Source organism: Charadrius vociferus, unplaced genomic scaffold (assembly GCF_000708025.1).
Source record: "Charadrius vociferus isolate BGI_N301 unplaced genomic scaffold, ASM70802v2 scaffold31, whole genome shotgun sequence".
In the NCBI taxonomy this organism is placed as follows: Eukaryota; Metazoa; Chordata; class Aves; order Charadriiformes; family Charadriidae; genus Charadrius; species Charadrius vociferus.
The window spans coordinates 3,519,182-3,531,851 of NW_009646966.1; the positions used below are offsets into that span (position 1 = coordinate 3,519,182).

The 12,670-nt window shown below is 37.0% G+C and overlaps 1 protein-coding gene across 1 annotated transcript in view; it reads right to left on the bottom strand.

The window, feature by feature from the left end:
* CASD1 (CAS1 domain containing 1) overlaps positions 1–12,026 on the bottom strand; it is a 23,132-nt gene extending 11,106 nt beyond the window's left edge. The window contains 8 exon segments of the mRNA XM_009895350.1: positions 1–137; positions 1,135–1,349; positions 3,090–3,213; positions 5,889–5,933; positions 7,332–7,394; positions 9,510–9,554; positions 11,098–11,218; positions 11,929–12,026. The exon segment at positions 1–137 is cut by the window's left edge and continues 11 nt beyond it. Coding sequence (XP_009893652.1) covers positions 1–137; positions 1,135–1,349; positions 3,090–3,213; positions 5,889–5,933; positions 7,332–7,394; positions 9,510–9,554; positions 11,098–11,218; positions 11,929–11,951 — 773 coding nt within the window. The 5' untranslated portion in view covers positions 11,952–12,026.
* Between the last annotated feature and the right edge of the window lie 644 nt (positions 12,027–12,670).

Consider the following 12,670-nt stretch of genomic DNA (forward strand, 5'->3'; position numbering starts at 1 on the left):
TATCCAATAATGGACAAAGTAAAGAAACAGAAAGCTAACTTCTGTATCAGAGTGAGAGGAGGCTGAGGCTGGCAGCAGGAGCCATCAATGGGCTTCATTATCTTATTGCAGTAGACGTTCATAAGAATCATCGCATTCTGTCAAAGAAATAGGCAGTTTTGTCAATTAATCTCTTCATTAAGAAGTTAATATTTTCATCCTATGAAATTTTCTTCTAGATCATGCACTGACATAAAACATAGGCAATTCTCCCTTATCATTACACAGACAAAATTTCACAGTAACCCCATAGACCTAGTTGCATGCAACAGTACAGCCAAAACACCTCTTCCAAACAGGAAATCCTTGAGCTCCTTGAGGCAAGCAAAAAGAGCTAATCCTAATCCCGGCAGCAGAAGGGTTCTCTCTACTGGCTATAAAAGGAGCTATAAAGAGCTAAACGGACTACAAATGAAAAACAGCTCACAAACTTGGATCCTAAAGGAGCACGGTAATGGAAGTCTCTAAAACATGACAATGAGACCGAAACCTGTGGTGAGATGACATTTAGTTCCCCCAGTACTTGAAAGCAACTGCAAAGGAGTGGAACTAAAAGTGACGTGGCGGGAGAGCTCAGTCACAAGAAGGGCAGGCTGACAAAGCTCACCGGGGCTCACTACATGCATGTATAGGTAGTTTAAAGATAAAATAAGAAATACAGTCAGTGGCACTTCATGCAACCAGGAAGGTGTATATTGTGTGTTTCCTTATCCTTTCCATACTCCTTACTAACAAAATTATACAGGTACATATGAGAAAATTTAAGATGTACTTCTTAGCACTGCTTTACAAATCATTATCATACTAACTCATTCATGCAGATGAGGGCACAAAGTTTGCACTCAGGATCTAAAAGATCTAGCGGATTAACAGCTATTTTAAAATAGCTACGCATTAATGTGTTTGCTATAATGTTTTTTAAACATCCTTTATAACTGAGTGCCCTCCCACTGACTGAGACTTCCTGAACAAGATTTCCTGAAGAATATGCAGGTCTTCATTACATTCATATTGTCTGCCATTTCAGAACATTCACTTAAAATCTTGGTTTACTATTATCACTTTCTAACGTCGACCAGTGATAAAAACACTTACTGTATCTCTGCTTGATTCAGGGAGATGCAGGCCATCTGCAGACTTCATGATAGTTTCTTGTGCTATCAATTTTGATACACTGAACACTTTAACTTTAGCTTTGGAATTTCGGGAGCTGCTGTTCAGAATACGAACAGCTGCTTCGTTATAAGCATCTATTTTCTCGTTAGTGATCATTTTCCGACTATCACTCAGCATATCTTCATAAACAGGGTCTGAATTTGAAAGGACAAAGAATGGGCACGTTAATCTACTTGGCAAATACTTAGCTCAAGTTACACTGGCTTGTTTCATGTAGGTAGTCACAATTGTTTAATGGTACAGAATAAACGTACAATGAGGAATGAGTGACTGTTACAGTAACTAGAGTAGTAACGAGAGTTGTTTACGATGAAATGTTCTTATTGCCATTCCCTAGTCACGCATATGTCCTTATAGATTAGAAAGCTTTAGCCAGACATGAATGCCTGTTTAATTTCCCCAAACCCATGAAGAGAGTATAATGCTGGAGTGCAGAGCTGCTTATGCCTTCTCTCAGTAATGGAATCCCCCAAGGAAAGACTCCAAAGCCAAGAGGACAGAAGATAGGCAGCAGAATAGACACGTGGAAAAAAAAAATAAAATAAATCTCTCAAACCCTCTAGTTACTGCAGAAGAAACCAGCTTCTCATTTCTCCAAGTCATAGTCCGTAAGTATATTCCACTTGCTCCTGTTGATTCCAGTTTAACTGATGGCAGAATTTCAGATTTTCAGAAGAAGGGAACACCACTTAATTGCCTGCAGGCTTCAGAAATTATGTAGAGCTTAACACAAAGCTATACGGGGTTCTAGATCAAAAGGTCAACTGGAGATCAGCAAGTTGCTATGAAAAGCTACTGATGTTCATAATTCTGGTGATACGCACTCTACGAGCTGTAATTTGATTTACTTTAGCTACCTCAATGTCTACTTTTGGACAATCAATGTCTAGAAAACTCTATGTGTACAGACTGCTTTTCCTCTTATTTGTTCCTCTAAAGAGCTCGGAGATTACTTAAATGGAGTGCATCTTTATCAACAGAACATTGGGCCATGTCAGACAGCTAATTGCTTCTATTATAGATAAACGTGGTTTTGAAAGGAACACGAGAAGATGAACCTTTTGATTCAGGTTAACCTCTAGAACCCTCTTTGATAGGAACTTGGATGTGACTGTAAGGGTACAGCTGTGCATATTCTACGAGGGCTCAAAATCTGCCTATGTTTCTAACTGAGGTGATGATAATCTAAAATGCTGTGTTCCATGGCAGATAAACCAGGAGCACATTCTACCTGTGAGCTCATCGTTCAGCACCAGAGACATACCTTAGTTTTACTGAAGAAAAGTAAAAGAATGTAAGCTTGGTACCATAATAAAAATATCACAGACTCATTTTGAACCATAATTTCTGGCTCCTAATCTTAGCTCATCAGTGCTTAGCGTACCGAAGCAAGTTTCATGCTAGAGACTTAAATTCTCTGTATTCTCTAGAGTATGTCTATTCATTCTAGACACACACCGAAGACGCACTTGTTGAAACTCTCCTATTATTTATGCAATCTGAAAATTTCATTGAACACAAACACAGGAATACAGCTGTTTTATGCACTTGTGTTCTTGACTCCCAGGAGGCACATCTGGAGCACAGCACAGGGAGAACAGACCTGGCATGTTGAGTCTGACAGTAAGCCAAGTGAAGAATTAGGAGTTTAGAAGGCAAAAGATTTTCCCGAGAGAGCTTTAAAATCTCCATCGCTAGTAACACCTCGCTAGGTACCAGCTAGGTAAGGCTGCAAGAAAGGTCAGAGTGGAATTCAACCAACACCCTTTTTACTCTGCAAGTATGCAGTACAGACTAAGTTTTCCTTATTGTACACGATAACGATTCAACAGGCAGTGGCAGTACAAATTGTTACCTACTGTTCATTACTTTACCTTGTAAGACCCAGTAAACATCACTACTTTTTGCTAATTTTTCCAAAAGAGGTGCAATTGAAGTGATATTGATTTTATATTGTGTGAGGGCTTCGTTGCTGCCATTGTGAATCTTGATAGACCACTGGAGAAATAAAGAAAGAGTTTCAGAACCTGAGGACCCTTAATTAACTGATTCCATTGCTCTGTTAGTAGCTATTTTTCATTATTTCTATAAAGCTAGATTATTTCTTTAGTCTTCGCTTTTGAAGTGCTAAAAAATTTCTTTTGGACCAAGCAGCTGTCTAGACAGATAATTACATTCAATCAGACCATTTAAATGTGGAGTATATAATACTCAACGAATATTTAATTTTTCACAAATTAAATGATGCAAGGTGTTTTAATTAAAAGCCCCTTGACTTTGAACAATGATGAAGTATCACAGCGAGTCACATCATACAAAAATGATGGCCAATTCGGTCGATTTTACTCGAGGAAAACTGACCACAGCAAGCAATGCACGCAAGCAAAACTGGATGGTGGTATCGAGCCAAATATTTCTATCTGTTTTGCAGATATCCACAAAGTAAAAAGAAAAAAAAAAAAAAAGAACCATTTTAATTTCTGATTTAATCTTTTATGTAAAATGATTGGGAGAATGCTATAGCCGCCCAAGAATTTCTCCTAACTTCTGAAAAGAATCTCCCACACTGTAGGAAAAATAGATACAGTAATTTGTTTAAGTATTACTGCATCTATACTAATTTAGTCAAAATCTGTTAAAAAAAAAAAAAAGCCTATTATCGAATATAAACAAATACTTCATGAAACCAAATAAAATGCAGAGGCTCTGAGAACTCACTCCGGAAAAAACAAACAGTTTCTCCCAGTAGCTAAATCTTTACTTGTTAAATACCTACGGTATTTAAACAGACATTTTAAGAAGCATATTCTATTCAATAGGAAGTCAGGAACTACGAAGCACAGCACTGCAGTAACATTTGCAGAGCATCTCCTTTTCTCAGAATAACCAAGCAACTTGAGTTTTGTACTACCTGGAGATTCTCCAGCTTGTAAGATAGTGCTGCTATTTATAAACTGTTACACAGTCGATACTTAAGACAGACACGTCCAGACCAAAGTATCATGACCAAACCAGAGCTAAGCTAAAGATACAGGTCAGTTTCAAAATGCTGACAAGTCCAAGGGCACACACCAGTTTAATCCAGTAGCACGTTACTACATTAGTGCTAGCCATGGTAATGCTGATGATGTAGGAGATTTTTGAAGCACTTCATTTTTCTGCAAGTCACTAGAAACAGGGGATGTTTATCTTTGGCTAACTCTAGATACCATTCTTAATGTTTTGTGTAAATATATTGGTGTTATAAAGAGCTGAGCATCACATTTTTGGTTCATATCTCCTGCTGTCCACAAAGGACAAGCAGCTATGGCTAATGTGTACATATGAGTAAAAGGAATTATTTAGCTAAAAGTCCTGTAGTTTTGCAACCTGACCTTCTGCATGCCAGAACACTATCCATATATATTGGCATTTTCTGTGTGAAATTCAATGACTCATGCTAGTAAGACATTCTAGATTCTCAGACTAAGCAGAGATACTCTAGGCTTACTAAGATTCCTAAAGCTCAAATATTTACGTGAACCCTACAGAGGTTGGTTGACTCGTATCAAGCGGGATACAGGTATAACTGATCCTGCCTTGTGGCAAACTGATGGGTTAGGAGACCTCTTCAGGTCCTCGTCAGCCCTGTTTTCTGTGATGCTGCAGTTCATAGCAGTGGTGGAAACTCCCAGCAGAACAAGATTCAGGAAGTGCAATCTCTTTGGTTGTTGAATTATTGTTGTTAAATTCAGGGGTTTGCCCATGTAAGTCTAAAATAAATATATGTGCTCAAAAAGAGTGTTCCAGACTGGGCTGTTGTCCTGGTTTCAGCTGGGAAAGTTAATTTCTTTCTAGTGATTGCTGTGAAAGTAATGTCAATAAATAATACCTACTGGTTTTAGCTGTTGCTAAGTGATGTTTACAATATTCAAGGACTTTTTCAGCTTCCCATAGAAGCAGAGACAGAACAATGGAATGGCCAATGAAACATTCCACACCATAGGCCTCATGCTCAGTATATAAATGGGGATTCCACAATCACTGCTCCCAAGGGTGCCAGTTCACAGGGTGGTGAAAGTGACTTGTGCCATTATTATTATTATTATTGTTGTTATTATTATTGTTATTATTATTTTTCCTTTTCTGTGACTGTTTCTATTAAACTGTCTTTATCTCAACCCACCAGGTTTTTTTTCTCCCTTTCCTCTCCCTTTCCCCTCCCCTCTTCCCTCCAACCCTTCCTGGGGGGCAGGAGAGGGGGAAATAGGGCAGGGGGGGTTGGCAAGTGGCTGTGTGGTGCTAGTTGCCAGCTCGGGTTAAACAACAGCCATGCTCAAAAGCAGTATTTTGTGACTGAAAAGAATTTATTAAAAATGCATCTCAGTTTGTATGCAAGTATTTTTATTTAACTTTTGTAATGAATAATCTGCTTTTAACAAAGAAGCTACTTTATTTATTAGCTAGGTTCGAGCTAATCAATGCTTATCAGGCAGCATTGCTGCCAAAAAGCAAGTACTGTACATTGCACATATAAATATAATAAGCTATAATAAATATAACTACTTGTTATAACAGAAAATTCACTGAGAGTATATTTTTTATTATAAATTTGGTTTAGTAACTTGAAAGCATAAAGTTATTCTACTAAAACTTTCTTCTTTACTAAAACATCCCATACAGGTATAACTTACCGTGGCAGCTCCTGCTACAATTATATGAGGTTTTGCCACAGAACTCTAAGACACAAAGTAAAAAGAAATTAGTTTAAAATATTCACAAATTATACTTATTACATTAAACAGGTTAATTAAGACTTATATCTTAATTAACTATGACTCAACTTGTCCATCAGTTAATGGTTACAAAAGAACAGATTGCAGACATATTACAGAGAACATCAATTTGTGATACATCAAAATTTTCACATAACAGAATCTGCAAAAGTGCAAAGCATCAATAAGCACTTGCAATCATCAATTCAGCAGAGTAAGTTCACTTTAAAAGCTATCTAAACATCTCCTCTTAAGGTCAAATAAACTGTAGATCATACTATTGCCATACTTTTTCTCTCAGTATCTCTCAGCTTCTCAAACATCTGTTTGAGCTGTTCTACTGACTGAAGTGACTGTAAACCCATTGCAAAACCAGAACAAGGAAAACAGACAGTTGTTGCCCTTGATGCCCTGGCCTTGTCCTTGTGTAGGACAAGGAACAGAATCTGTACTCAAACAGAAAAGTACAAGGAAACAAATTGTGCTGATCACCTCAGTATGAGTTTTGCCTTGGCACAGCAAGGGTTTAGCAGCTCTCAAATTTTTGTAGTAATCATAGAAAAAGAAAAATGAAGGATAACTTCAGCTATCTTGATGGGAGGTATTGTGCAAGAATGAAAAGCAGGATAGCAAAAGGATCACCAGGAGCTACTGCTTAATAAATCCAGGCTTTTTAAAGGTCCACAAAGGGAAAAACAAGAAAAATTTAGTTTCCAATCTGTAAACATATTACTTGATATCAGAATTACATGCATAATTTTATGTTGAATAACATGACAACCTACAGCATAACAGAAATGTAAAATACTTAGTATGTAATTTGAGGGAAATACCGGGAAAAAAAAAATAAATCAAGGCATTCTTGACTCTCCAAATTGCCTTTCTCCTTCAGTTTGGAACTCAAATTAACATAAATATAAAATCACAGAATCATAGAATATCTCAAGTTGGAAGGGATCCATAAGGATTAAAAACGTTTGGTCACATAGAAGCAGAGCCATCACAGACAGAGAGGAAGAGAAACATCAAATCAGAGTAAAATCCTTTCAGCCCTTAATAGGATGAATTAACATGCTCCCAGGAAGTAGGGTTTTTCTGGTTTGGTTTGGGGTTTTTTTGGCTCAAGTGCAGCCATCCTTGTGAGACCAGAAGATGCACAGAAACATATACACCAGTAAACACCCCCCTTTCACTATTTTAATGTCAAATTTCAGATCTCTGGTACATAACTGTCTGAATCCATGTGCTATGCTACAGTTGCTGGACTCCTAGAAATTATAGTTGTGTGCATTAAAAAAGAAAGGTAGTAGTTCTCAGTCAGTTTCTGTATCTTCCTAAAATAAACATTTTTTTAAGACAAACCTCAGTCCAAGATTTGATACGTTGCCTCATAGAGCCATTAACTTCTGGATACCACAGGAAATCCTGTAAAAGAAAAGCAGGTTTACTCTGTAGGCTTAAAGACAAGCAGTAGACTAATAAAAAAATCAAAAACCTGAACTAATTGCCATCAGTCCAACTGTGAAGGAAAAACACTTGGCCCAATGTGAGATTTCCTTTATAGTTAGCTTGAAAAGCCTTACATCTCGGTCTAGCACAGAAAACAGAAAGAAAAAAATAAAAACAAAGGAAAAAAAACCCTTTGCCCCCATGAAAAAAGAAGAAATTTTCATTTGTAGTTCAGGAGTTGGGATTTCACCACAGTAACTTTTTAGCTTCTGCCAAATAGGATGTCCTCAGGCTTCCAATGCAATTAGGGCTAAAACCAAGCTCACATCTTTAACTTACTTACTTATTACAAGTTGCTTTTTCTTCGTTTACCAAAGCTTTTACCAACAGGTTGGGTTTTTTTTTTCTTCCAGAACTTTACATAATGTGATTGACAGCTTGAAAACACAATTTTCAAACAAAAATAAATCCTAACATTTTACATTACCACTTCATAAATTATTAGCTCTTTAAATCTAATAGTGCTATAGACGTTAAATGTCTATAGCACATCAAATGCATTACCTACTGACATTTTTTCAGATGGCAGGAGTAGCACCCAACCTTCATCTAAAAGGACAGTCTAGACTTTGGCTAGCGTTACTATGTCCCCCAGATAAAGCCGAGACTACCTAACATCTAGTTACTCCACAGGCGCAGAACTATCAAAAGCACTAAAAATACACATTAAAGGGACATAGCAGGGACTACATATGCAGAAATTATTGTGAGGAAACTTTATAATGCAGAATGCAGAAACACTACCAGCAGAGGGGAAACCTGCTTTCCACCTGCACAGACCTAAAGATTTCAGTAGTTAACTTGAGTACCGCCAATTCACTACTTGGCAGGAATCTGTGAGCCATCTGCAGTGGCTAAAGGACAAAAGGATCACTATGATGACTAGAAAGGGAAAAATTTAACTCTCCACTTGTTCTCAGTGATTTTCTCTTTTGTTGGTCAAGTATTTTCCACATTTACATTATTGGGTGACAGCCACTCTGAATGTGAAAATTCAGCTACCATGCCAATGATGTCAACAGCAACATGGCATCAAAACAAGGAAGCAGCAGACTAGGAATATATTCTTAACTACCCAGACACTTCCCAAAAGCTCAAACCTGCCATCTCAAATCTTGGTGGTTAGGCACCTACCAAGGCTTAAGGAGCTTTGAAGTTGCAGTTGTGTGTCAGGATACCCCAACACAGATCACATTGCTTTGTCCTCTTTGTCCTACCTTGTGTTCTGCCCCCTCTGTTCCAGCATTCACATAACTGTATGATGAGCCACATCAGACCTGACCAAAACCAAACTCTACAAGTTAAGTTTTTGGCTCAATTGACACCTAAACCAGCCCACCCCACACCTGTACCGGGGCTAGTTACAGCACAAACAGAGAAACATACTGGGAAGAGCAACAGAGTGGGACAGCATAGGCTTAAATTGCCATGGGCTCACACCTTTAAATTTTATTCTGCACCCTAAATCTTAACCACGTACACAAACAAGTACTGAAAACTCACTTGCAGACAACTCAGCAAATACACTGCTTCTTTGGTTTTCATGAACAGAGAAAGAGTTGTCTCCAGAGAATAAACAAATACATGACTAGCAGAATCCCAGCGCTGCTGACAGCTGTCATGGGAAGCAAAGAAAGCTATTGAGGACATCATTCCAATTGCCAGGGCAGAGGAGAACAAAGTCCTTCATAAAACCTAACCCCAAGTACTTTGTTTTCTTTTTTTTAAACATGCACATTGTAATCAACATTGTGGTTATCTCCCCATGGAAAAACAGTGGAAAGAATACTTGCTGGGATACCATAGAGTTCTCAATGGTAATTGCGACAATTACCACTCCAAGTTAGCCCCAGATACATATTCTTACAGCAGTGCAAGAGTAAACTTCCTGGCAAAAACTATTTTTGGGAAGGCCAAATTATAACATCTGACAAAAAGAAAAATCCAGCTCTGACTGCAATTTGGATTACACTGTATGAATAATAATAGGCATTATTATGGCTTGGAATTTAATGCTAGATAAAAACTTACCACTTTAATTGAAGCAGATTTGTCTTCAAAGGGAATATTTCCATGCTGTCAAAAGACCCAAAACAAAAAACCCAAAGTAAGATAAACTTCCACAAGGAAAAAAAATATTTACATTCATATGTTAATTTGCTCTCACCCAAAGGTTTATCTTCAGTAGAAAGGATTTTTCTTGTATAAACTTGTCAGTATACTCATGCAAAATATTTATGTTACCTTCTTGATAAAACAAGCTACATGCATAAAGGGTTGTTTTTCCTGGAAGAAATCTATCCAAGAAATGTCTGAAATGCTTTCTGTTCACTCTGTTACAAAGGTTTTTTTTTTTTTCCTAAATTTAGCCTCCCAAAGTGAGAAAAAGGTTTCTTTGTTTCTTTTCTTACACTTCCTTTCTCCTAGCTTTCCTTTTCATCTGCCCATCTTCTTTGCATAAAACAACCAAAACCATTTTAATTAAAGAATGAAAAAAAAAAATATCTCAGGCAGAAATAAAGTCTGGAATGTATTATTAAATTTGCTGAGTGAGACTTCGGAAAGGAAGCAGTCAGATACTGCATACACAATCCTCCTTTAAAATATCAGTAAATACAATATTAGTTTCAATCCTGGTCCAAAAGAACAAGAGTATTTCTCTTCCACAAACTGAGATTGTGATTTCATAAATACTTGACAAAAGATACCTCTCAACTTAAAAATCAATTATAGCACTCTATCATCTCACCATCACTGTTGGGCAGCATCTGTGACCTACCCAACAGACTAGGCAAAAACAGTTATTCGATCAATCAAACATCTTGTTTTGACAAGTGAAAGTGACTGCACGCTGCCTGCTGAAAAAGCTGCCAGCTTGCACTTCTGAATGACAGAAGTACTAAGGAATTGACAAACCCAATCTACAGCTGAAAGTGAAGAGCCTTTTCCCTCACATACGTACATACATCCACAAAGGGATACGCCTAAGAAGCACGATATAGCAGAATAAATTAATATTCTGTTCAACAAATGACACAGCTAAATCCTTTCTTACTGCTTCCACCCGGCAAGGTGCAGCTTACATTCTTCACCTTATAAAATTCAAACAGCTCTTCGGCAGCAATCAAAAGGAAGGTAAGACCAGAGGCTATTTTTAGTTTCAGCCTCAAGTTAGACCTGGAAATCTGTCATTGCCCCAAGGATTTTTACGAACAGATTAGATCAGCAATTTAACTGACATTTAAAATGACAAATTATAAGCCATGAATTACTATTATTTAAAAACACACAAAGGAGCAATCATTTTCTCATCAAGAAGCCAAATGTGAAGCATAAGTTGCTATGGGACAAGTCAGCTTCATTAATTTATTCCCAGACTGCCGCAAGCTTTTTCTCGAGCTTCCTAGTTCACTTCTCAGACTCCCAAACATCTCATTAGCACCCAAACAATTATCTTGGTCTTATCTTGCTCTTCTCCAAAAGACCTTTCTGTGGTTCCTCTTCCAGATGGGTAGGCCAGCAAACAGTATAATTTCTTGCTTTTTTGAAGTTCAGAGAAGAGTTATGAGGCAAATTAGGAAGAAAGAAACAAAACCATCATCAAAATAAACTATCTCACCTTATTTCCTTCTTCTTTGACTTGAGGATTTATGAGTTTTATAAATGAATAGAACAGCTGTCGAATTCTAGAATCTCCTATAAACACAATATGTTTGTCTATGAGGCAATTTTTTGCTTCACTGTAATAAAACAAAACAGAAACATTCACGTTACAGGAAATTTGTATTTTTAGAAAAAAGTCTTTAGAAAATCTACAGAGCAATCAGATAATTCTAAGCGTTATATCCAGCTCTAAGGAAAGGTAAATATTTTTTTAAACTAGCTGAATTAATAAAAAGTTTTGTGTAATTTTCATAGAAATGAAAATGAACTCTCCTGCTAATGTGATTAGGCGAACAACGAAGCAGGCTTTCCTATTCTGTGGTGCTAAAAACAGTAGTTTCAAAATGGTAATACACAGCGTAATTCTAAAAAATAAAGTTCTCTTACTAGTAGGTGAAAAAAAGTGGTTGGTAATTTTATTTGGGATTTTTTTACTTGCGATTCTACACATAAGATCAGCATTTTCCCTTTCAGCAATCTGAGAGTGACATGAAGCTAGGCAGTCTCTTGCACTACCCTGTGGCTCTCCATAGCACATATCAGTACCACTACCACCAAAATTTATTTGTATTTTTGTATATAAATACAACTATGGCAAACACTGTAGACACACAGATAATATGCACGGAAATGACTTCGTTCTGAAAAATGTTGCATATTTTTGAAAGCCTAGAGAATCAGCTATGAAGTGAAAAAAAACAGATGACGCTGCAATTACTACAGCTGCAGTCAAACAACAATTACTCTTCTTTCCAGGCAGATGAAGAGAAGATATGAGTTTCCTTACCTATTTTTATACTTATGCATCATACAACTGTGGGGCTGCCATACTTTTTCTCCAAGAAATCTTCCACTGGACAGAAGATACTCACATGTGTCATCACCTTTAAAATGTTATATTAAGATTAGAATTCAGACACACGAAAGTTAAAACATAGCCTCGTTGCTGTTAAAAAAAAGTAATTTGACAATATTTGAAACACAGCAATTGATGCAATCAGGAGTAGTAAACAAATTTAACTTTTGGTAAAAACAGCTTGCACAAGTTTCTGCAAATTGCCTTCTCACATATTATACCACACTCCTCTGTAAATCACTCCTCTATCTACAAAATGTTAGCGATCCCATTTCTGCTGTCAGAAAGATGTTGTGACCTAGAATGGCTTTTCCACGAAAAGATGTCAATCCACTGTGCTATCTACTATCCAGAATACACTAATATGAAATGAAAGAATTACACAACTGTTCAGTATAATAATCTTCCACACAGAACAACTATACACACCGTCTTGTACAGAACATGAATCTCAACATGAGATTTGCAAGAAAGTCTATTACATCTCTTTGCTTTAGACATAGGGGTCACCTTAGAACAGGTGAAATTACATGCTGGGTTAATATGCAAAACAAAAAACATTTACAACAGAATTTGCTGATTATTCTGAACTGGAAAAGTTACCTTTTTCCAGTCAAGAAGTTTTACACCAATTAAGATTAATCACTTTACAGGTGGTGATGTTTCAGGTCAC